Here is a 22,439-nt window from a genome sequence, read left to right as displayed (position 1 = left end):
TTTTAATGTTTATTTTTGAAAGAGATAGAGCATGAGTGAGGGAGAGGCAGAGAGTGAGGGAGACAGAATCTGAAGCAGGCTCCAGGCTCTGAGCTGTCAGCACAGAGCCTGACGTGGGGCTTGAACGCAAAAACCACGAGATCATGACCTGGAAGCTTAACTGACAGAGCCACCCAGCATCTGTACAAATTGATTCTCAAGTGTTGTTGTTTTTTTTTTTTTTTTAACTGAGAAATACTTTTACTTTTGTTTTGTTTTTTTTCTAGTTTTTCTTTTAAGTAAGCTCTATACCCAATATGGGTCTTGAACTTATGACCCCGAGATCAAGACTGGCATGTTCCACCGACTAAGCCAGACAGGTGATCCTGATTGCAAAGTTTATATGGAGAAGCAAAAGACCCAGAATTGCCAACTCAATATTGAAGGAGAACAAAGTTGGAGGAGTCTCACTACCTGACTCCAAGACTTACTATAAAGCTACAGTAACCAAACAGTGTGGTATTGATGAAAGAATAAACAAATAGATCAGTGGAAAAGAATAGAGAACCTAGAAATAGGCCCACATAAATACAGTCCACTGATCTTTGACAAAGGAGAAGACAATCTTTTCAAAAAGTGGTGCTGGAACTGGATATCCATATGCAAAATAAAACAAATCTAAACAAAGACTTTACACCTTTCACAAAAATTAACTCAAAATGGATCACAGATCTAAATGTAAAATGCAAAACTATAAAACTCCTACAAAATAACAGAGGAGAAAACTGAGATGGCCTTGTGAATGGCAATGACTTTTTAGGTACAGCACCAAAGGCATAATCCATGAAAGAAATGATTGCTAAGCTGGACTTCATTAAAATAAAAAACTTCTGCTCTGCAAAAGGCAATGTCCAAAGAATAAGAAAACAAATTACAGACTGGGAGAAAATATTTGCAAAAGACAGCTGATAAAGGTCTGTTTTCCAAAATACACAAAGTACTCTTAAATTGCAACAATAAGAAAACAACTCAATTTAAAAATGGGCCAAAGACCTTAATAGACACCTTATTAAAGAAGATAGAGAGGCAAGGAAGCATATGAAAAGATGTTCAGCATTGCAAACTAAAATGAGATACCATTACACACCTGTTAGAATGGCCAAAATCCGGGGCGGCTGGTCCGACTTTGGCTCAGGTCATGATCTTGCGGTCCGTGAGTTCGAGCTCCGCGTCGGGCTCTGTGCTGACAGCTCAGAGCCTGGAGCCTGTTTCGGATTCTGTGTCTCCCTCTCTCTCTGCCCCTCCACTATTCACGCTCTGTCTCTCTCTGTCTCAAAAATAAATAAACGTTAAAAAAAAAAAAAAAAAGAAAAAAAAAAGAATGGCCAAAATCCACAACATTGACCATACCAAATACTGAAGAGGATGTAGAAAACAGGAACACTAATTCATTGCCAGTGGGAATGCAAAATGGTACAGCCACTTTGGAAAACAGTTTGGCAGTTTCTTTTTTTTTTTTTAAGTTTGTTTATTTTTTTTTTTTGAGAGAGAGAGGCAGAGAATCCCAAGCAGGCTCTGCACTGTTAGCTCAGAACCCAACTCAGAGCTCAAACTCACCAACTGTCAGTGAGATCATTAGTTGGGTCAAAATCAAAAGTCGGGTGCCACCCATGCACCCCTTGGCAGTTTCTTATAAAACTAAACTTGCTACCATGTATTTTCTTTTGCACAATTTGCCACCCTAGAAACTCATTTTTTTTTGGTATTATTTCTCTAAAAATGTATTTTCTTTTGTTAAGATGTTATATAAGCTCAAGTTCTAACCACCCCTTTGAGTTACTCATGTCTGAATACTCCCACATGTATTTGTAATGCACTTTTTTAAAAATATAATTTATTGTCAAATTGTGTAACGTACATGTTAATACACTTCTCTTTCTTTTTCTCTTAAGCTATCTTTTGTTAATCTAATTTACAAGGCTCCAACTGAGAACTTGATAGGCAGAGGAAAAAAAGACATTTTTCCTTCTGCTTAAGAGGTTCTTTATAAGAGGATTTGTTGAAATATAGGATTACTAGCAACAAACCATCTTCAAAATGTCTAAGGAACTTCACTCACTCACTCACAAGCCCAGTGACCTTGATTTCCCTCCAAACCTTTTAATTTCAGAAATAGGGTTCAACTGGTTGCTGGACAACACACAATATGGCCATTCAAAACTTATGGGAGGTTCCACAACTTCAATGCAGCTGATGGGTAAGAACCAAAAAAAGGTAACAGGTGAATTCATCAAGGCATCTGGCGGATGTGGCAGAAGAAGGCTTCAGGAATCTAGGTGTGGCCACCTTTATTTCTGACACAATACTGCAGATGGCTCAGAACTTCTTAGTAATAATGAGCACAAAGGGGCTGCAGATGACCTAACCCAACTTCCTCAATTAGAGATGTGAATACCAGGGCCCTTGTGAAAATACTTTTTCCTAATGTTCTAAAGCCTCAGTAAGCAAGTTCATGTTTGAGTGATCAGAACCCAGAATTCTTGTCTCACTAGATTTTCTACTTTTTATTTTCCCAAAGCTTTGAGACACTTAGGAGAAGGCACAGAAAAGAGAAGTCTTTAATAAGCTTCAGTAAAGGGGCGCCCGAGTGGCTCAATCCGTTAAGCCTCTGACTTCAGCTCAGGTCATAATCTCTCGGTTCCAGCCCTGCATCAGGCTCTGTGCAGACAGCTCAGAGCCTGGACCCTGCTTCAGACTCTGTCTCCTTCTTGCTCTCTGCCCCTCCCCCACTCACATTGTCTCTCTCTCTCCCTCAAAATGAACATTAAAAAAAATTAGTAAACTTCAGCAGAAAACGAGCCTGCTGGCAACATCTGACCGGGATCTTCATGTAGCTAGAAATGACTGGCAGATGTAAAGGCAGTTGTGAGGCTGCCACCCCAAAGGCAATCCATCTGGGCTTCCTGAATGAGGAGGCAGTCTTCAGGTTCTATTCAACGATAATATCCTAGGAGGTTTTCATTGGATAGGGACTGTTAATTTTGGCTTTGGGCTAGTCTATTCCCATCTCTGATCAGGTTTCCTCATTTGTACTATACAGATAAATACTTTTTAATATTATGATTCTATGGAATGCCAGAATTAAGCTCAGTAATATTAGAGAATGTAAAATGAGAAGTAAAAGAATTACACCAAGCAAGTTTTTTTTTTTTTTAAGTTTACTTATTTTGAGAGAGAGAGAAAGAGCCCCAGTGGAGGAGAGAAAAGAAAGGGAGAGAGAGAGAGAGAGAGAGAGAGAGAGAGAGAGAGAGAGAGAGAATCCCAAGCAGGCTCTGTGCTGTCAGCACAGAGCCAGATGTGGGGCTTGAACTCACAAACCATGAGATCATGACCTGAGCTGAGACCAAGAGTCAGACGCTTAATCAATTGAGCCACCCAGGCATCTCTGAGCAAGAATTTTTAACATATGAAATGAAAGGAAAGGGTTGTTTCTTGTTTTTTTTTTTTTTTTTTTTTTTATCCTTAGCTTTTTAAAAAAAGAAAAACAAATCATTATGTTTGCTAGGGCTACGATAACAAAATACCACAGACCGGGTGGCTAAACCAACAGAAATCTTACAGTTCTGGAGAGCAGGAGTCTTGGTAGAATGGCTTCTTCTGAGGCTTCTCTCCTTGGTTTACAGATGACTGCCTTTTTGCTGTTCCTCACATGGTCATTACTTTGTGTGTATGTCCCTGGTCTTTTATCTCCAAATTTCCTCTTCTTATAAGGAACCCAGTCAGACTGAATTAGAGCCCACCCTAAAAGTCTCATTCTAACTTAATCACTTCTTTAAAGGCCTTATCTCCAAGGACAGTCACATTCTGAGGTACTGGGGTTAGGAATTCAACAAATGAGTTTGGAGCATGCAGTTCAGCCAGTAACAACCAACTATTCTAATGTTCTCATTTTAAAAGCTTTTATTTATTTTTAAGTAATTTCTACACCCAATGTGGGGTTCGAACTCATGATCCCAAGATCAAGAGTCACGTTCTCCTCAGACTGAGTCAGCAAGGCATCCCTAATGTTCACTGTAAAATGCTGTGACCAAACGCATACTTCTGGGGAGAAATTATTTTATTTTAGGACATTATTACCTACTTTAAAAAGAAAATACATACTATAATTACTTGAATTACATTAATAATATTTTACTATAGGTAACATACCTAGAAATCTAGTTAAAATGAAAAACTTTTTGTTTCATTAGTCTTCACAAATAGTATTATTAAGTAGTTTATGTGATTTCTGTGAAAATGCACTGTAGATGATCTTCTTCAAAAAAGTATATAAAAATCTAAAATATCATTCAGATTCCATTAGTATACAATCCAAAACTGAAAAGTTTAAAAGAGATTAGTCTCCTTTTATAAGGGAAAAAGTGTTGAAAAGAGCTAATTTTACTGCTGGCACCTGATTAGTTGCTCATAATAACTTTCCTAGAAAATAGTGAATGAAATATAGAGCTCAGAGGGCAAAACTCACTAAATACAAAAGGCAGACTGTCTTAGAATTCCATGTAATGAAACTTATGTTAGCTAGCTGTTTTAATTACAATTTCAAGTCTTATAGATACAGAAATTCTATTTTTCCCAGAACAAACATGCATATCCTTATAACATGACAGAGAAGAAAACAGACAGATTTTTAACTGTTGAGCCCTTTTACTTTTTAAGCTTGGCAGTCAACAATTTTTTTCCCTTTTCCTTCACAGCCTGGCATTCATCTGATTCATTAACTTCTCCAATTTGATTGCTAGGGCCATGTTTCCTTTAATCTTCAATTTCCCTGACATGAATGCCATTGTTGGTTTTAGTTTCCCTAAAATGAGAAAATGAGAGAAGGAAAAGCATCCATTAGTGCCCTTAGGGATATACCACTTCAAGAACACACATTATAAAAAGAATCTCCTTGAGTTCTATAAATCTCGGAAGCACACAAATTTCTATTCCATAATTTTTTTTATCAGTACCTTGGGAATCCCGATTCCTAGGCTTAGACGTTAAAAATATATTATAGTATGAGAGATAATGTAAAAACAACAATCAGCAAAAGATTATATCAAAAAGCTGAAGATGCAATATTTATATACAAGTTACAGTACATTAAAGGTACATCGCCCTCAGATGAATTATAGTAAACAAATCTACCTACTTTAGTTGATTTTCCAATCTACTAGTTCGTTAAACTTTAGCATTTCAGGTTTATATTAAAAAAAAAATCAAATGTTGTAAATACATATGATATTCTTAAGAAATTATCATTAAAAATATAGGGTAGGGACAACAAAAGTGTTAGCAATATTTTAACCACAGAAATGCCAGGCTGTAAAACCTGAGTATTAAAATGGAATTGTAGTTAATAACAACATAAAATAAACTGAAGCTCCACAGAGGGAGTAAATTTTTATTTGCTACTCTTATTCCAGTGTTAGTACATGTAGGGTCTGGCACATAGTGGAGTTAATGAGGAAACTGAGGCTCTGAGAGGATTTTGACTTCCCCAATGTCACATAGCGTGTATATAATGGTATTGCAATTCAAAGCCAGGTGTTTCTGATTCTCATTTATAGTTTTCTGACCTATAGCATGCCAATTTATATATAGATCACATCTCCAGCAGGCACAATATATGTCTGGTACATTAGTAGACTTCTACTGGGCCACACACAGACAGGATCTTTGTGTGGGTTAATGTATTTATATATATTGAGATATTAAATACCTTTATATTCTTCTTTTTAAAAATTAGAAAACATATTTATTTTAGAGAGAGCATGGACGCACAAGCTGGGAAGAGGGTAAGACGGAGGAAGGGAGGGCAGGGGAAGAGGGAGAGAGAGAGGGGGAGAGGGGGAGAGAGGGAGAGAGGGGGAGACAGGGAGAGGAGGAGAGGGGGAGAGGGGGAGAGGAGGAGAGAGGGGGAGAGGGGGGGAGAGGGGGAGAGGGGGAGAGAGGGAGAAGAGGGAGAGAGGGAGAGAGGGAGAAGAGGGAGAAGAGGGAGAAGAGGGAGAAGAGGGAGAAGAGGGAGAAGAGGGAGAAGAGGGAGAAGAGGGAGAAGAGGGAGAGGGGGAGAGAGGGAGATGGGGAGAGAAGGAGAGGGGGTGAGAGGGAGAGAGAGAATCTTAAGCAGGCTCCATGCTCAGGGCAGAGCCTGATGTGGCACTAGATCCCACAACCCTGGGACTCATGATTTTGGCCAAAATCAAGAGTCAGATGTTCGACTGACAGAGCCACAGGCATACCAAAACACCTTTAAATTATTCTATGTAGGGATTGTAACACAATATTATAGATTGCTTAGGGATAGAAAGAATCAAGTCTAATTCTTTTACTTTAATGAATAAACTGAGCTGTGCAACCTTCTATGGAAATGTGATGTTAAAATACCAACACTTACAAATAAGTAAATAAAGGGTAATTTTTATTTACATTGAGGATACTGGAAAATCTGGGTTTTTTTTTTAATGTTTATTTATTTTTGAGAGAGAGAGCCCAAGCAGGGGAAGGGAAAAGGGAGGGGGACAGAGGATCCGAAGCAGGCTCTGTGCTGACAGCAGAGAGCCCGATGTGCGGCTCGAACTCACAAACTGTGAGATCATGACTTGAGCCTGAAGTCAGACGCTTAACTGACTGAGCCACCAAGGCACCCCGATCTTTGTTCTTTAAGGGAACAGAACGGGGCGCCTGGGTGGCTCAGTCGGTTAAGCGGCCAACTTCTGCTCAGGTTATGATCTCGCGGTCCGTGAGTTCGAGCCCCACGTTGGGCTCTGTGCTGACAGCTCAGAGCCTGGAGCCTCTTTCAGATTCTGTGTCTCCCTCTCTCTGACCCTCCCCTGTTCATGCTCTGTCTCTCCCTGTCTCAAAAAAAAAACAAAAACAAAAACAAACAAACAAAAAAAAACGTTAAAAAAAAATAAATAAACGAACAGAACAGCTCTCTGGAGACCTACAATCACTGACATCTAGGTGCCCTTCAGCTAAAAAACTGGCTCCCTGTTCTGTCACCCTCCAGTGGAACCTACTAGTCCTCAAGCCCTACTCACACATACACAGCTTCCAACCAGCTTTATGGAGACTTGCCTACAAAGATGAATAAACATCATTAAAAAAAAATTAAAGGGGCGCCTGGGTGGCTCAGTTGGTTGAGCATCCGACTTCAACTCAGGTCATGATCTCATGGCTTGTGAGTTCAAGCCCCGCATCAGGCTCTGTGCTGACCGCTCAGAGCCTGGAGCCTGCTTTGGATTCTGTGTCTCCCTCTCTCTCTGCCCCTCCCCCACTCATGCTCTGTCTCTCTCTCTCTCTCTCAAAAATAAATAAACATTAAAAAAAAAAAAAAGGAGCGCCTGGGTGGCTCAGTCAGTTGGGTGTCCAACTTCGGCTCAGGTCATGATCTCATGGTCTGTGCTGACGCTCAGAGCCTGGAGCCTGCTTTGGATTCTGTGTCTCCCTCTCTCTGACCCTCCCCAGCTCACACTGTCTAATCTCTCTCTCAAAAATAAATAAACATTAAAAACAATTAAATAAAAAAGAATGGACATCAAGTGGAGACAACAAAACACACAGGTAAAAGCCATCTGGAGGAAACAAAGTGAGGCACTGAAGAAAACTCAAACAAAGTAAATGAAAAATAAAAAATTCCATAATTCATGTCCTTATTGTTAAGAGAAGACATAACAACAATGTATTAAGAACAGAATGCTAGAGAAAGGGGGAAGAACAAAGCACAGGAGAGAGGGAAAAAAAAGAGGAAGCAACTAAAAGGGGTAGGGGAGGAAAATGAGAAGGAAGGGAGAGAAGCAGCAGCAGAAGGTGAACAAAATGGGATTGAGTGAGTAGGAAGGGGACGGTAAGAGAAGAAACAATGACTGGAATTTAAGAAGCAAAACAGGTGAACATATGAGAAGGGGGGAAAATAAAAGAGAGGGAAACAAACCATAAGAGACTCTTAATGATAGAGAACAAACTGACGTTGATGGAGGGAGGTGGGGAGAGGATGGGGTAGACTGGTGATGGGCATTAAGAAGGGCACTTGTTGGATGAGCACTGGGTGTTGTGAGTGACGAATCACTCCTGAATTCTACTCCCGAAACCAATACTGCACTGTATGTTAACTAACTAGAATTTAAATTAAAATTTGAAAAGAAAAAATTAATGAAATTAAAAAAAAAAAACAATGACAACAAAGGTGAATGCCTGGAAATTAAAAAGTTGACAGATAGGGGCGCCTGGGTGGCGCAGTCGGTTAAGCGTCCGACTTCAGCCAGGTCACGATCTCGCGGTCCGTGAGTTCGAGCCCCGCGTCAGGCTCTGGGCTGATGGCTCGGAGCCTGTTTCCGATTCTGTGTCTCCCTCTCTCTCTGCCCCTCCCCCGTTCATGCTCTGTCTCTCTCTGTCCCAAAAAAAAAAAAAAAAAAAAAAAGTTGAAAAAGTTGACAGATAATACTAAAGTACAATAGGAAAGAGGCACTTGCAGATCTCTGGTCACAGAAGTCAACTCTCTATTGCAACCATCCCCCTCCCACTGCAAAAGTCTCTCTCCATGCACCACCCCCAAAAACAGTCTTTCCAAATTAAGTTTCTCCTTACTATATAAAAAAAGAAAATAGTTCAAAATAGGAAGGTGAATCAATTTCCCAAAAAATAAAAAGGTTATACAAAGAGATGTGCAACCGAAGAAAGAGATGATGAAAGATCAAACGTTTTCTCCAGAAAGTGAGAACTGAGAGATCAAAGAGATAAGACACATTCCCAGGGGCCCACCAAATACCCAGGAAAATGAAAAAAAAAAAAAAAGAAAAAGAAAAAGAAAAAAGACCACACGACCCTGCATCATTGTGAAATTTCAAACCACTACAGAGAAAGAGAGCATTCTGATTCCAAAGCTTTTAGAAAGAAGAGGGGGTAGACGCAAAAGATTAAGAACAACAATAGTACCAAATTCTCAATGGTAATCTTAGAAGATGGAGCAATGGCTTCACAATTCTGAAGAAAAATGAATTTCAACCCAGAAATCTCTACCCAGCCAAACAATGTGTTGGGGGGATACAAGTAGTTTTAGACACTCACAAAATACTACCTCTTCTGTATCCTTTCTCGTGAAGCTACTGGAGAATGTGTGCCAGCCACCAAAAGAGGATGTAAGCCAAGAAAAAACATGAGACACGGGAAAAAAGAGGTTCAGTGCTGGAGAGAGTTAAAAATTTCTAGGATCACAGCTGCGTGGCAGGCTTAATGAGCCTATCTGTCTATTGTAACAAGACAAAGGGCTCCAGGAAAAAAGTAGACTGACAGGTAATCCGACACAACTGGCACAGTGGAAAAGTGTATCAAAAGGTTGTGGGAAGAGAGCATAGGAAGATTTTGCTCAGTTTCTTTACACCTATTCTAATGGGGAAAAATAGGGCAATTATTATGTCCAGGAAAAAGAAAAGTTCTGAGAGGAAACATAATAATAGTATACTATTTGACTCAGCAGGAAGCTACATCAGAATCATAATTATTTCAACAAACACAGAGTATTGACTTAAGCAAAAATGGTGATATAATTAATTGGGAGGATGGGAGAGGGGGAGGTAAAGCAAAATCAAGGTGCTATAAAGAGAACTTAAATCCCACCTGCCAGTCTTTACTGAATCTAAACAAAACAGCATTAAGTATACATCTAACATTGAGAAATGTGATCGCATTGAAAAATGTGGAGTTAGATAATGAAAGAAATACCAAAAATACCTGAAGGTGATCACCTCTGTGGAGAAAAAGGGGGAAAGGCCAAAGAAAACTTTTTGAAAATATATACTTTGGAGGCGCCTGGTGGCTTAGTCGGTTAAGCATCTAACTTTGGCTCAGGTCATGATCTCGAGGTTCCTGGGCAAGCCCCATGTCAGGCTTGCTGCTGTCAGCAAAAAGTCTGCTTCAGATCCTCTCTTTCCCTCTCTCTCTGCCTCTCCCCCACTCTCAGGTGCTCTCTCGCTCTCTCTCTCTCAAAAAAAAAAATACACATACACTTTGGGGCACCTGTCTCAGTTGGTGGAGCATGCAACTTTTCGATCTTGGGGTCATGAGTTCAAGCCCCATGTTAATTTTTTTTTTAATTAAACATTTTTTAATTAAAAAAATAAAAATATATACTTTTAAAAACTGAGGTGAAATTCAGAGGATATAAAATTAACCCTTTTATTATTTTAAAAAAAATTTTAATGTTTATTTATTTTTGAGAGAGAGAGAGACAGAGTGTGAGTGGGGGAGAGGCAAAGAGAGAGAGGGACACAGAATCAGAAGCCGGCTCCAGGCTCCAAGCTGTCAGCACAGAGCCCATTGCGGGGCTCAAACTCCTGGATAGCGAGATAATGATCTGAGCTGAAGTCAGCCACGTAACCAACTGAGCCATCTATGCACCCCAAAATTAATCCTTTTAAAGTGAACAATTCAAGGGAGGTGGGTGGGAGATGGGCTAGATGGGTGATGGGTACTAAGCAGGGCACTTGTGACAAACACTGGGTGTTTTATGTAAGTGATGAATCACTGAATTCTATTCCTGAAACCAATATTGCACTGTATGTTTAACAGAAATTTAAATTAAAAAAAGAAAAAAATAAAGTGAACAATTCAGCATTTAAGTACAGTCACAGTGTTGTACAACCACCACCTCTATCTAGTCCCAAAACATTTCTATCACCCCAAAAGGAAACCTACATCCATTATGCATTCACAGTTCCCCTTCCTTCTAGGCCCTGGCAACCACCAATCAGCTTTCTGTCTCCATGGATTTACCTATTCCAGTGTATTATATAAAAGGATTCATATAATATGTGATCTTTTGTGTCTGGCTTCTTTCACTTATTTAAGTTTTCAAGGTTCATCCACATTCTACAATGAATCAGTACTTCATCTCTTTTTATGGCTGAATAATATTTGTTTATCCATTCATCTGTTAATGGACATCTGGGTAGTTTCCAACTTTTGGCTACTGTGAATAGAGCTGATATGAACATGAGTATACACGTATTTGAGAGTCTATTTTCTTTTGAATATAGGCGTGGAAATGCTGGGTCATATGGTAATTCTTAGTTTTGTTTTAATGTTTATTTATTTTTGAGAGAGAGAGAGAGAGCGTGAGCAGAGGAGGGACAGAGAGAGAGAGGAAGACACAGAATCCGAAGCAGGCTCCAGGTTCTGAGCTGTCAGCACAGAGTGCAACGTGGGGCTGGAAGCCACAAACCGTGAGATCATGACCTGAACTGAAGTCAGATGCTCTACGAACTGAGCCACCCAGGCACCCCATATGGTAATTCTATATTAATTTTACCAGTACATCTATGGTCAACTAATCTTTAACAAGGTTGCCAAGACCATTCAATGGGAAAAGAATAGTCCATTTAACAAATGGTGCTGGGAAAACTGGATATCCACACGTAAGCAAATGAAGTTGGGCTCCTACTTCACACCATACATAAATATTAACTCAAAATGGATTGGAGGCCTTGGGGAGCCTACGTGGCTCAGTCGGTTAAGCGTCCTACTTCGGCTCAGGTCACAATATCGTGGTCTGTGAGTTCAAGCCCCGCCTCAGGCTCAGTCCTGACAGCTGGAGCCTGCTTCGGATTCTGTGTCTCCCTGTTTCTCTGCCCCTACCCTGCTCGCGTTCTGTTTGTCTCTCTCTCTCAAATGAATAAAACATTTAAAAAAATGGATTGGAGGCTTAAATATGAGAGCTAAATCTAAAAACCCTCAGGGATGTTTGCGTGGCTCAGGCCTCAGGCATTTAAGTGAATAACGCATGGTTTCAGCTCAAGTCATGATCTCACAGTTTTTATGTTTGGGCCCTGTGTTGGGCTCTGTGCTGACAGCATGGAGCCTGCTTGGAATTCTCTGTCTCCCACTCTCTGCCCATCCTCTGCTCATACTCTGTCTCTCTCAAAAATAAATAAACATTAAAAAAAAAGTGAAAAGATAACTCCCCAAAATTGGGAGAACATATCTGCAAATAATGTATTTCATAAACAATATCTTCTTTATACCTGGAATGTATAGAGAATACTTATTTTTAATAGAGAAGGTCTTTTTTTGTTGTTGCTTTTTTTTTATGTTTATTTATTTTGAGAGAGAGAGAGAGAGACAGAGAGAAAGAGCACTTGAACAGGGGGGAGAGAGAGAGAGAGAGAAAGAGACAGAGAATCCCAAGCAGACTCCATGCTGTCAGTGCAGAGCCTGATGCGGGCTCAAACTCACAAATCACGAGATTATGACCTGAGCCAAAATCAAGAGTCAGATGCTGAATCGAATGAGCCACCCAGGTACCCCTGGAATATATAAAGAATCCTTAAAACACAGTAAAAAAAAAAAATAGGGGGGGGTTCCTGGGTGGCTCAGTGGGTTGAATGTCTGACTCTTGATTTCAGCCCAGGTCATGATCCCCGGGTCATGGGATCGAGTCCCACATCAGGCTCTGTGCTGAGCATGGAGTCTGTTTAAGGTTCTCTTTCTCTCTCCCCCTACCCCTCTCCCCCACTTGTGTTCTCTCTGTCTCTAGGATGGAAAAAAATAATAATAAAAACCAACTAAAAAAAAAAAGACACCCAATTAAAATGTGCAAAGGACCTGAAGAGACATTTCTTCAAGGAAGATGAACATATAACCAATAAGCACATGAAAAAATGCTGAACATCATTAGTCATTAGGAAACTGCAAATCAAAACCACAACGTGGTATCACTTCACACCCACCAGGATGGCTATTAAAACAAAAACAAAAACAACAAGTGCTGGTAAGGGCAAGAATGCAAAGAAACAGAAGCCTTCATAACACTGCTAGTAGGAATGTAAATGGTACAGCTGCTGTGGAAAACAGTTTGGCAGTTCTTCAGAGAGTTAAACATAGAATTACCACATGACCCAGCAATACAAGAGAAATGAAAACGTAAGTCCACTCAGACACTTGGCCGCATATGTTTATAGCAGCATTACTCATAACAGCCAAACAGTAGAAACAACCCAAACGTCTGTTAACAGTGAAAGGATAAACTAATTATGGCATATCTCTATGATGGAATACTATTTGGTCATAAAAAGCAATGAAGTATTGATATAAGCTACAACTTAGATGAACCTTGAAAACATTATGCTAAGTGAAAGAAGCTACACACAAAGGTTACCTGTTGCATGATCCCATTTATGTGAACTATCCAGAATAGGCAAATCCATAGAGAGCAAAAGAGAAAGCATTATTAGTGGTTGCTAGGGGATGGAGAAGGCTGGAATGAAAAGTGTTACTTAAATGGTATGGAGTGTTCTTCTGGGGTGATGAATAAGCTTTGAAACTAAAGGGGGGGCGCCTGCGTGGCTCAGTCGGTTAAGCGTCCGACTTCAGCTCAGGTCATGATATCACGGTCCGTGAGTTTGAGCCCCGCGTCGGGCTCTGTACTAACTGCTCAGAGCCTGAAGCCTGTTCCGGATTCTGTGTCTCCCTCTCTCTCTGACCCTCCCCCGTTCATGCTCTGTCTCTCTCTGTCTTAAAAATAAATAAACGTGAAAAAAAAATTAAAAAAAAAAAAAAAGAAACTAAAGGGAAATGCTGGTTGCACAGCATTGTGTATTCACTAAATTAAATACCACTGAACTGTACACTTTAAAATGGTTAACTGTATGTCAAATGAATTTCATCTCCACTAAAGAAAAGAGAAAGTACTGATACGTGCTACATCAAGAATGAAATTTGAGGGGCACCTGTGTGGCTCAGTCAGTTAAGCATCCAACTTCAGCTCAGGTCATGATTTCACGGTTCGTGAGTTCGAGCCCTGCGTCGGGCTCTGTGCCGACAGCTTGGAGCCTGGGGTCTGTTTCAGATTCTGTGTCTCCCTCTCTCTCTGCCCCTCCCTGACTTGCACTCTGTCTCTCTCAAAAATAAATAAACATTAAAAAAAATTGTTTTTAAATTAAACTCGAACACATGCTAAAAGGAAAAACATGCTGAAAGAAGCCAGTCACAAGCAAATCAACATTATACTATTCTGTTCATATGAAAGTTCGGATTAGAAATCTATAGAGACAAAAAGTAGATTAGTGGTTGCTTAGGAGTGAAGGTAGGTAGATGGGGATATGGGGTTAACAGCTAATGGGTATGGGGTTTCTTTTTGAGGTGATGAAAATGTTCTGAAAGTAACTGTGGTGATGGTTGCAAATATCTGTGACTATGCTAAAAACTATTTAACTGTACACTTTAAATGGATGAATTGTACAGTATGTGCATTATTCCTCAATAAAGCTATTAAAAAATAAAAGCTATTGTTATATATAACAATAAACTGAATTAATAATTTAAAATTTTCCCAAAAAATCCCAGGGCTAAATGGCTGCACTGGTTTTTCACAAGATATAAAATTAATACACAAAATTAATTATATTTATGTACAGTAGGAACAGATCATTCAAAAATAAAATTAAAGACAATAATTCCATTCACAACAGCATAAAGAAGAATGAAATACTTTGAAAAAAAAAGCATGAACCGTAAAAGAAAGAAATGATGGATTAGACTTTATCAAAACTAACAAACTTTTGTAATTCAAAAGACACCATTAAGAAAATGAAAAGAAAACTCAGACTGAGAGAAAATATTGGCAAATCACATGCATCTAGGATTTATAAAAAAATTTTAACAATCTAACAATAAAATGATAAGTCAATTCAAAGACGAGCAAAAGTTTTGTTTTTTTAATTTTTTTTTAATGTTTATTTATTTTTGAGACAGAGAGAGACAGAGCATCAATGGGGGAGGGTCAGAGAGAGGGAGACACAGAATCTGAAGCAGGCTCCAGGCTCTGAGCTGTTAGCACAGAGCCCGACGTGGGGCTCAAACTCACGGACCGTGAGATCATGACCTGAGCCGAAGTCGGACACTTAACCGACTGAGCCACCCAGGCGCCCCTGCAAAGTTCATCAAATGTATATATCCATTAAGCAGATGGAAAGATGCTCAACATTAAGAAAATACAAATTAAAGTCACAAAGATGTATCACCACACACTTATTAGAATGGCTATAGTATCAAAGACAGGGCCATGTGTAACAACACAGATAAACCTAAACATAGAAAGACAAATACGGATCTCACTTATATGTGGAACCCAGAAGCAGAGAATAAAATGGTGGTTGGCAGGGGTTGGGAGTAAGAGAAATAGGGAGATGTTGGTCAAAGAGTACAAACTTTCAGTTACAAGATGAATAATTCCTGGGGATCCAATGTATAGCATGATGACTACAGTTAATAAAACTGCATTGTATATGTGAAATTTGCTAAGAGTAGATCTTTTTTTTTTTTTTAAGTAGGCTTCACACCCAGTGTGAGCCCAATGCAGGGCTTGAACTCACGACCCTGAGATCAAGACCTGAGCTAAGATCAAGAGTTGGATGCTTACCTGTTGGGATGAGCACTGGGTGTTGTATGGAAACCAATCTGACAAGAAATTTCGTATTAAAATAAAAAAGAAAAAAAGAGTTGGATGCTTAACCAACTAAGCCACCCTGGCACCCCACTAAGGGTAGATCTTAAGTGTTCTCACTACACACACAAGGAAGTTAACCGTGTAAGATGATCAATGTTTTAATTAGCTTGATTATAGTAACTTAACTGTGTGTGTGTGTGTGTGTGTGTGTGTGTGTGTGTGTGTATAAAATCATCCTGTTTTATACCTTAAATAGTCTTTGTCAAGTATACCTCAATAAAGCTGTAAAAGAAAAAAAAGCCACTAATAAGTATTGGTGAGGATTTGGAGAAACTGGAGCCTTCACACATTGCTAATGAGAATGTAAAATTGGTGCAGCTACTTTAGCAAACAGTCTGGTAGTTTTTGAAAAAGTTTTATATACAGAAACTTTAACAGTTCCACTCTTAGGAATCTATCTAAGAGAAATGAAAATAGATATCCACCCAAATACATGTATGACAATATTTGGAGCAGCATTATTCACAAAAGGCAAAAACTTGAAGTAACCCAAATGTCCACCAGCTGGTGAGCAGACAAATAATATGTAGTACAGCCATACAGCAGAATGTTATTCAGCAATAAAAAGGAACTGAACTATTGATAAATACTATGACATGAATGGATGAATCTCAAAAGCCTTATGGTAAGTGAAATAAGCCAGATACAAAAGGCTCTATATACTGTTCGATTTCATTTAATATCTAGAAACAGCAAATCTGTAGAGACAGAAAGCAAATCAGTGGTTGGCTAGCTGGGAGTAAAAATGGGGACTGACTACAAAGAGACATGAGAGAATTTTCTGGGGTGATGAAAATGTTCTCAAACTGGATTGTTAGTGATGGTTGTACAGCTCTATGAATCTACTAAAAACTACGTACTACACTCATACTGGGTGGATTTAATGATATATAAATTATATTTCAATAATACTGTTTATAAAAATAACTTTTAAAAAATTGCTAGTAAGCACAATATCCTATATAGAATCTCTCTTCCCATATATTAATCAGGTAATCTTGTACAATTTATTTCCTTTCTATTACAATGTTTTACCATACAGTGGCCTCTACTGGCCAAAAGAAGAGATTTTGATTAGTTGCTTAAAAATCACTAGTTGCTTAACGTGGATGGAACTGGAGAGTGTGATGCTAAGTGAAATAAGCCATACAGAGAAAGACAGATACCATATGGTTTCACTCTTACATGGATCCTGAGAAACTTAACAGAAACCCATGGGGGAGGGGAAGAAAAAAAAAAAAAAAACAAAGAGGTTAGAGTGGGAGAGAGCCAAAGCATAAGAGACTGTTAAAAACTGAGAACAAACTGAGGGTTGATGGGGGGTGGGAGGGAGGGGAGGGTGGGTGATGGGTATTGAGGAGGGCACCTTTTGGGATGAGCACTGGGTGTTGTATGGAAACCAATTTGACAATAAATTTCATATATTAAAAAAATAAAAAAAAATCACTAGTTGCTTAAAGTTTTTATATTTATAATGTATCTGCTATATAAATTAGGTCAGGAATGGCTATGGTTTCTTAAAAGAGAAACCATATTAAGATATAAGGGCTGGGGCACCTGGGTGGCTCAGTGGGTTAAGCATCCAACTTCAGCTCAGGTCATGATCTCACAGTTCACAAGTTCAAGCCCCTCCTCCAGCTCTCTGCTGTCAACACAGAGCCCACTTCGGATCCTCTGTCTGTCTCTCTCTGCCCCTCCCCTGTTGTTCCCCGCCCCAAAATAAATAAATAAATAAATAAAACTTAAAAAACCAAAGATATATGGTCTAAATTGTGCCCAAAGGAAAGCAGATGGGATAGAGTAGGAATGAAAGGACATAAGAAGCAGAAGCAAACTCACTGTTGCTATAAAAGAAACCTTGTAAGAATACTTTTTTTTTTAACTTATTTATCTGACTGATCTTTCCTAGTCAATCCAAAGACACATTCACAGAAAGATAAACAGAAAGCCCATTATTACAGGTTTATGATACATAAATAAAATGTAAATTAAAGTCGCGGCCTGACTCTTTCACCTTTGGAAGGCAGAGTAACATGATGATTAAAAGAGCATGAGTAAAGAGTTAGCCTGGATTCAAATTTCGGCTTCAACATTTCCTCACTTTGTGACTTTGGGTTTATTATTTAATTCATCAATGCCTCAGTCTCCATTTTTATAAAATGGAGAAAATATTTTATCTCAAAGCATTTTTCAGAGTATTGCTCATCTCATAGTAACCATACAATGCATATAATGCATATAATTATTGTTATTTAAATTTAGAAATAAACAGTAAATTTAAAAAAAAATTTTTTTTAACATTTATTTATTTTTGAAACAGAGAGAGACAAGAGCATGAATGGGGGAGGGTCAGAGAGAGAGAGGGAGACACAGAATCCGAAACAGGCTCCAGGCTCTGAGCTGTCAGCCCAGAGCCCGATGTGGGGCTCGAACTCACGGACTGCGAGATCATGACCTGAGCCGAAGTCGGACGCCCAACTGACTGAGCCACCCAGGGGGCCCCGACAGTAAATTTTTAAATGATCTTTAAGTTCAAAATATTACTTATTTATAAGGTGCAAATTTGCCAACATTTACTGATCATCTAGTATGTACAAAGCACTTTAAGTTTTATAAGGAAATAGCTGTTGGAATACTAAAACACTAAAAACACTATTGAAAATGACTAAAGAGAGGGGTGCCTGGGTGGCTCAGTCGGTTAAGCATCTGACTTCGGCTCAGGTCATGATCTCACAGTTTGTCAGTTCGAGCTCCATGGCAGGCTCTGTGCTGACATCTCAGAGCCTGGAGTCTGATTCAGATTCTGTATCTCCCTCTCTCTCTGCCCCTCCCCCACTCGCACTCTCTCTCAAAAATAAATATTTAAAAAAATAAAAATAAATAAAATGACTAAAGACATAACTATTCATTAACACTGAAAGATGTTATATTAGTGAAAAAGATTACCAAACAGTAGTAATGCTATAATCCTGTTTTTATAAGCACATATGTGTATTTTTTATTTTTGAAAAACACAATTTTTCTTTAAATGTTTATTTATTTTTGAGAGAGACAGAGACAGAACGCAAGTGGGTTAGGGGCAGAGAGAGAGGGAGACATAGAATCCAAAGCGGGCTCCAGGCTCCGAGCTGTCAGCACAGAACCCAACACGGGGCTCTAACTCACGAGCTGTGAGATCATGACCTGAGCCAAAGTCAGATGCTCAACCGACTGAGCCACCCAGGCACCCCGAAAAACACGATTTTTAAAAAATGTTTATTTATTTATTTTTGAGAGAGTGAGAGACAGCAAGTGCAAAGCGGGGGGAAGGCAGAGAGAGACACAGAATGTGACGCATGCTCCAGGCTCTGACCTGTCAGCACAGAGCCAGATGCAGGGCTTGAACCCACGAACCGAGACATCATGACCTGAGCTGAAGTTGGATGCTTAACGAACTGAGCTACCCAGGGGACCCATGTGTGAGTATTTATATACTCACTCACAGAAATATATATGACTCTAAATCAAAATCAACTGATGGTCATTTCTTAGTAGTGTGATAAAGAAGTATTTTTATTTTGCTTTTTCTTAAGTGTATTTTCTGATTTTTGTACCATGGATATTTACTACTACTGTAAAAAAAAAAAAAAAAAAAAAAAAAAAAAAAAAAAAAAAAGGAGGGGCGCCTGGGTGGCGCAGTCGGTTAAGCGTCCGACTTCAGCCAGGTCACGATCTCGCGGTCCGTGAGTTCGAGCCCCGCGTCAGGCTCTGGGCTGATGGCTCGAAGCCTGGAGCCTGTTTCCGATTCTGTGTCTCCCTCTCTCTCTGCCCCTCCCCCGTTCATGCTCTGTCTCTCTCTGTCCCAAAAATAAAAAAATAAAATAAAATAAAATAAAAAAAGGAAAAGTTGAAGGGACCTCAACCATTAGTAACACACACAGATCGGCTCATAAAGTATGTAGGCCACTAGCACCCTGGATTGGAGATGGAAAGCAAGACCTAGAAGGCACGGGGTATGCACTGTGATCTTCAATTTCTGAAGATTAAAACAGAGCAAAGAATGAATAACACTTATAGATCATTAAGTGAATCTTTTTGATTAGAATGTTGTAACGGTTTAAAGTGTTGTTTCTAAAAAATACATGGGATAATTACTGTTTGGAGTAGCGTTCTAAGAGTAGAAAATTGAAAAAATACCCTTAAAGTTTTCTGGCACAGTTAAGAGGTACACGAGCAGAGTGGAAAACTATGAAGAAGATTCTCCTGGTTAGGGATGCCACAGAAAGCAGGCTCATGGGGCCATGGGAGAGGGCCACTGTTTCCTATTACAGTCACGGCAAGATTGAAATATGACCTTACTCTCAACAGATGGGCTGCAGCTGAGTGCAGCACCTTTGGTGTCCCAGGTGTTCTCGGAAAGGGTTTCTTAGTTCAACTAGTACAAATAAAGCCCACCTACAAGTCCTCTTGAATTACGTCTCTGTTCCTAATATTATCTTTGGGCTTCTCAGCCATGAAAAAAGGAAATTCTGACTTCTACTTCCCACTTGTTGGCTGAAGTAGAAGGGGCAGGAGAGGTTAGTCGTAAGAGTAGGTACCAAACAGTAAGAATCACCTTCTGCAGACTATGTGCTCTTCAACATCAATAGTCGCTAAGGGTCTGCAGCTACAAAAACAAGTCTTGATTATTTGGAAAGGAATCAAGTTGGAACTAAAGTCTCCTTAAACACTCAGTAAATTCATAAAATTGAAAACTCACCTGAAAACATTTTTACAAAATCATCAGTAGACATACTCATCACCACATCTGCCTGATGAGAGGGCTCTCCATATCCAACGTTCCCACCTTTGCTTTTAAGATCAAGAAACCACGTTCCACCATCTTCACCTACACAAAATATAAAGATGTAAAAATAAATGCCAAAGTAGCCCTGTTCTTCTTAAACTTAATAACTGCTACAGTTAAAATAAACGCTCTTTTCCAGGTTAAAACCCTCAGGCCTCTATCAAATTCAGCAAATATCCATTAAGTACTCACATGCCAGGCACTAGGCTAGGCTCTGAATACTCCGCAGTAACATGGTTCTTACACAAGAAGAAGTGGAAGGTTAATGTGGAGTCGGGCAAGACCAGTGGAAGGTGAGATTTAAAAGTCAGGTAAGCGGGTGCCTAGGTGGCTCAGTCAGTTAAGTATCCAGCTCAGGTCATGATCTCACAGTTCATGAGATCGAGCCCTGTGTCAGGCTCCATGCTGAGTGTGGAGCCTGCTTGGGATTCTCTCTCTCCCTCTCTCTCCACCCCTCCACCTGGTTATGCTTTCTCTCTCTCAAAGTAAATAAGTAAACACTTTAAAATGAGTAAGAGTCAGGTAAGAATTAGCTAGATGAGGAACTGAAAAACGTATACTGGGACTGAAGGCAGAAAGAGAATGAAGAGTGGCATCAGATGAGCTCATGAAGTGGTCCAGATGCAGGGCGGGGGGGGGGGGGGAGGGGGGCAGTGAGCCATGTAAAAGATTCACTGACTTCATCCTAAAGGGATAGGCTACGGAAGGAGAATGACATAAGGCTGGTATTTTCAATAAATCACCCTAAAAGCAGTGCAGAGAATATACCGGAGAGGGATGAAGAGGATGCAAAAGGCAAGTTAGGATGGTGTTGGGGTAGTTTGGGAACTTGAGGATGTATGCCTGGACCAGAACTGTGACAAAGGGAATATGGGAAAGTAGGCTTATTTGAGAATTTCAAATAAGAAACACAAGATTGGGTAAATGAATATGATGAGGAAAGGTATGGAGAGTGCATAAAAATGGTTTGCTAATTTTTGGCTCAGGATACTGGGTAAAACTGGTGTATTTTTTACTGAGAGACGACTACTGAAGAAAAACAGATTGAATAGGTAGTGTTTGAGGCAGGTGTTGGGAATGGTGTGCTGTTTTAGGCATTTTCAGATTGTTGAGGCATTTTTGTGACAGCCAAGGGAAAATGTCAAATGAAGTCTGACTAGCCTAGAAATATAGATACATAAATAATCATTTCCTCTTTTTTTTTAATGTTTATTTTTTGAGAGAGAGAGAGAGAGAGAGAGAGAGAGTGAGTATGGGGGAGGGGCAGAGAGAGAGAGGGGGAGACACAGAATCTGAAGCAGGCTCCAAGCTCCAAGCTGCCAGCACCGAGCCCGATGTGGGGCTCGAACTCACAAGCTGTGAGATCATGACCTGAGCCGAAGTCAGACGCCCAACCGACTGAGCCACCCAGGCTCCCCTGAGTAATCATTTCCTATGGTCATTGAAGCCATTTGAGTGACTGAGGTTTTCTAGGGCAAGTCTGTAACTGACAACGATGATTACAGACAGAGGAAGGAAGCGAGGAGAGGGGCTATCAGCGAAGTCAAGGAAGGGAGTATTTCCAGAAGGAAAGAGTGGTCAACAGTTTCAGATGCTGTAAAGTGGTGACAAGGTAAGAATGACAAAGGCCCACTGACGATATAGAAGTCACTGAGGACTTTGGTGACAGCAAATTCAATGGAATGGAGAAATATACCAGAGCAGAGTGAAGTGCACATGGAAATATGTTTGGCTCTTAAAAGGGAGAAGAATGGTGGAGGCAGAAGTGGGGCTGGGGGTTGTGTTTTGATTTGAAGATGGTATGGACTTTGAGAATGTTAAAATACTACCAGAGAGTAGGCTGTAGGATGAGCAGGTCAGAGAGAGGGCATAATTACCAGCACAATGTCCCTAAGGAGGCCACAGGACATGGGATCTACAGCTTTGCTACTCAAAGTGTGATCTGTGGGGGTGCCTACGTGGCTCAGTGGTTAAGCATCTGACTTCAGCTCAGGTCATGATCTCGCGGTCCATGGGTTCGAGCCCCGTGTCAGGCTCTGTGCTGACAGCTCAGAGCCTGCTTCAGATTCTGTGTCTCCCTCTCTCTCTCCC

At 39.9% G+C, this 22,439-nt stretch overlaps 1 protein-coding gene across 2 annotated transcripts in view; it reads right to left on the bottom strand.

The window, feature by feature from the left end:
* Positions 1–4,663: 4,663 nt before the first annotated feature.
* Positions 4,664–22,439, bottom strand: part of HSDL2 (hydroxysteroid dehydrogenase like 2) — a 70,123-nt gene continuing 52,347 nt past the window's right edge. For both annotated transcript variants that reach the window (XM_042913270.1, XM_042913271.1), the window contains exons 10-11: positions 20,262–20,390; positions 4,664–4,840 (exon numbers count right to left, since the gene is read on the bottom strand). In XM_042913270.1, the coding sequence (XP_042769204.1) occupies positions 4,728–4,840; positions 20,262–20,390 (242 nt within the window). In that variant the 3' untranslated portion in view covers positions 4,664–4,727. The remainder of the gene's footprint in view (positions 4,841–20,261; positions 20,391–22,439) is intronic.

The sequence above is a fragment of the Panthera leo genome, chromosome D4, assembly GCF_018350215.1.
Source record: "Panthera leo isolate Ple1 chromosome D4, P.leo_Ple1_pat1.1, whole genome shotgun sequence".
Lineage (NCBI taxonomy): Eukaryota > Metazoa > Chordata > Mammalia > Carnivora > Felidae > Panthera > Panthera leo.
This window is presented reverse-complemented; position numbering and strand designations above follow the sequence as displayed.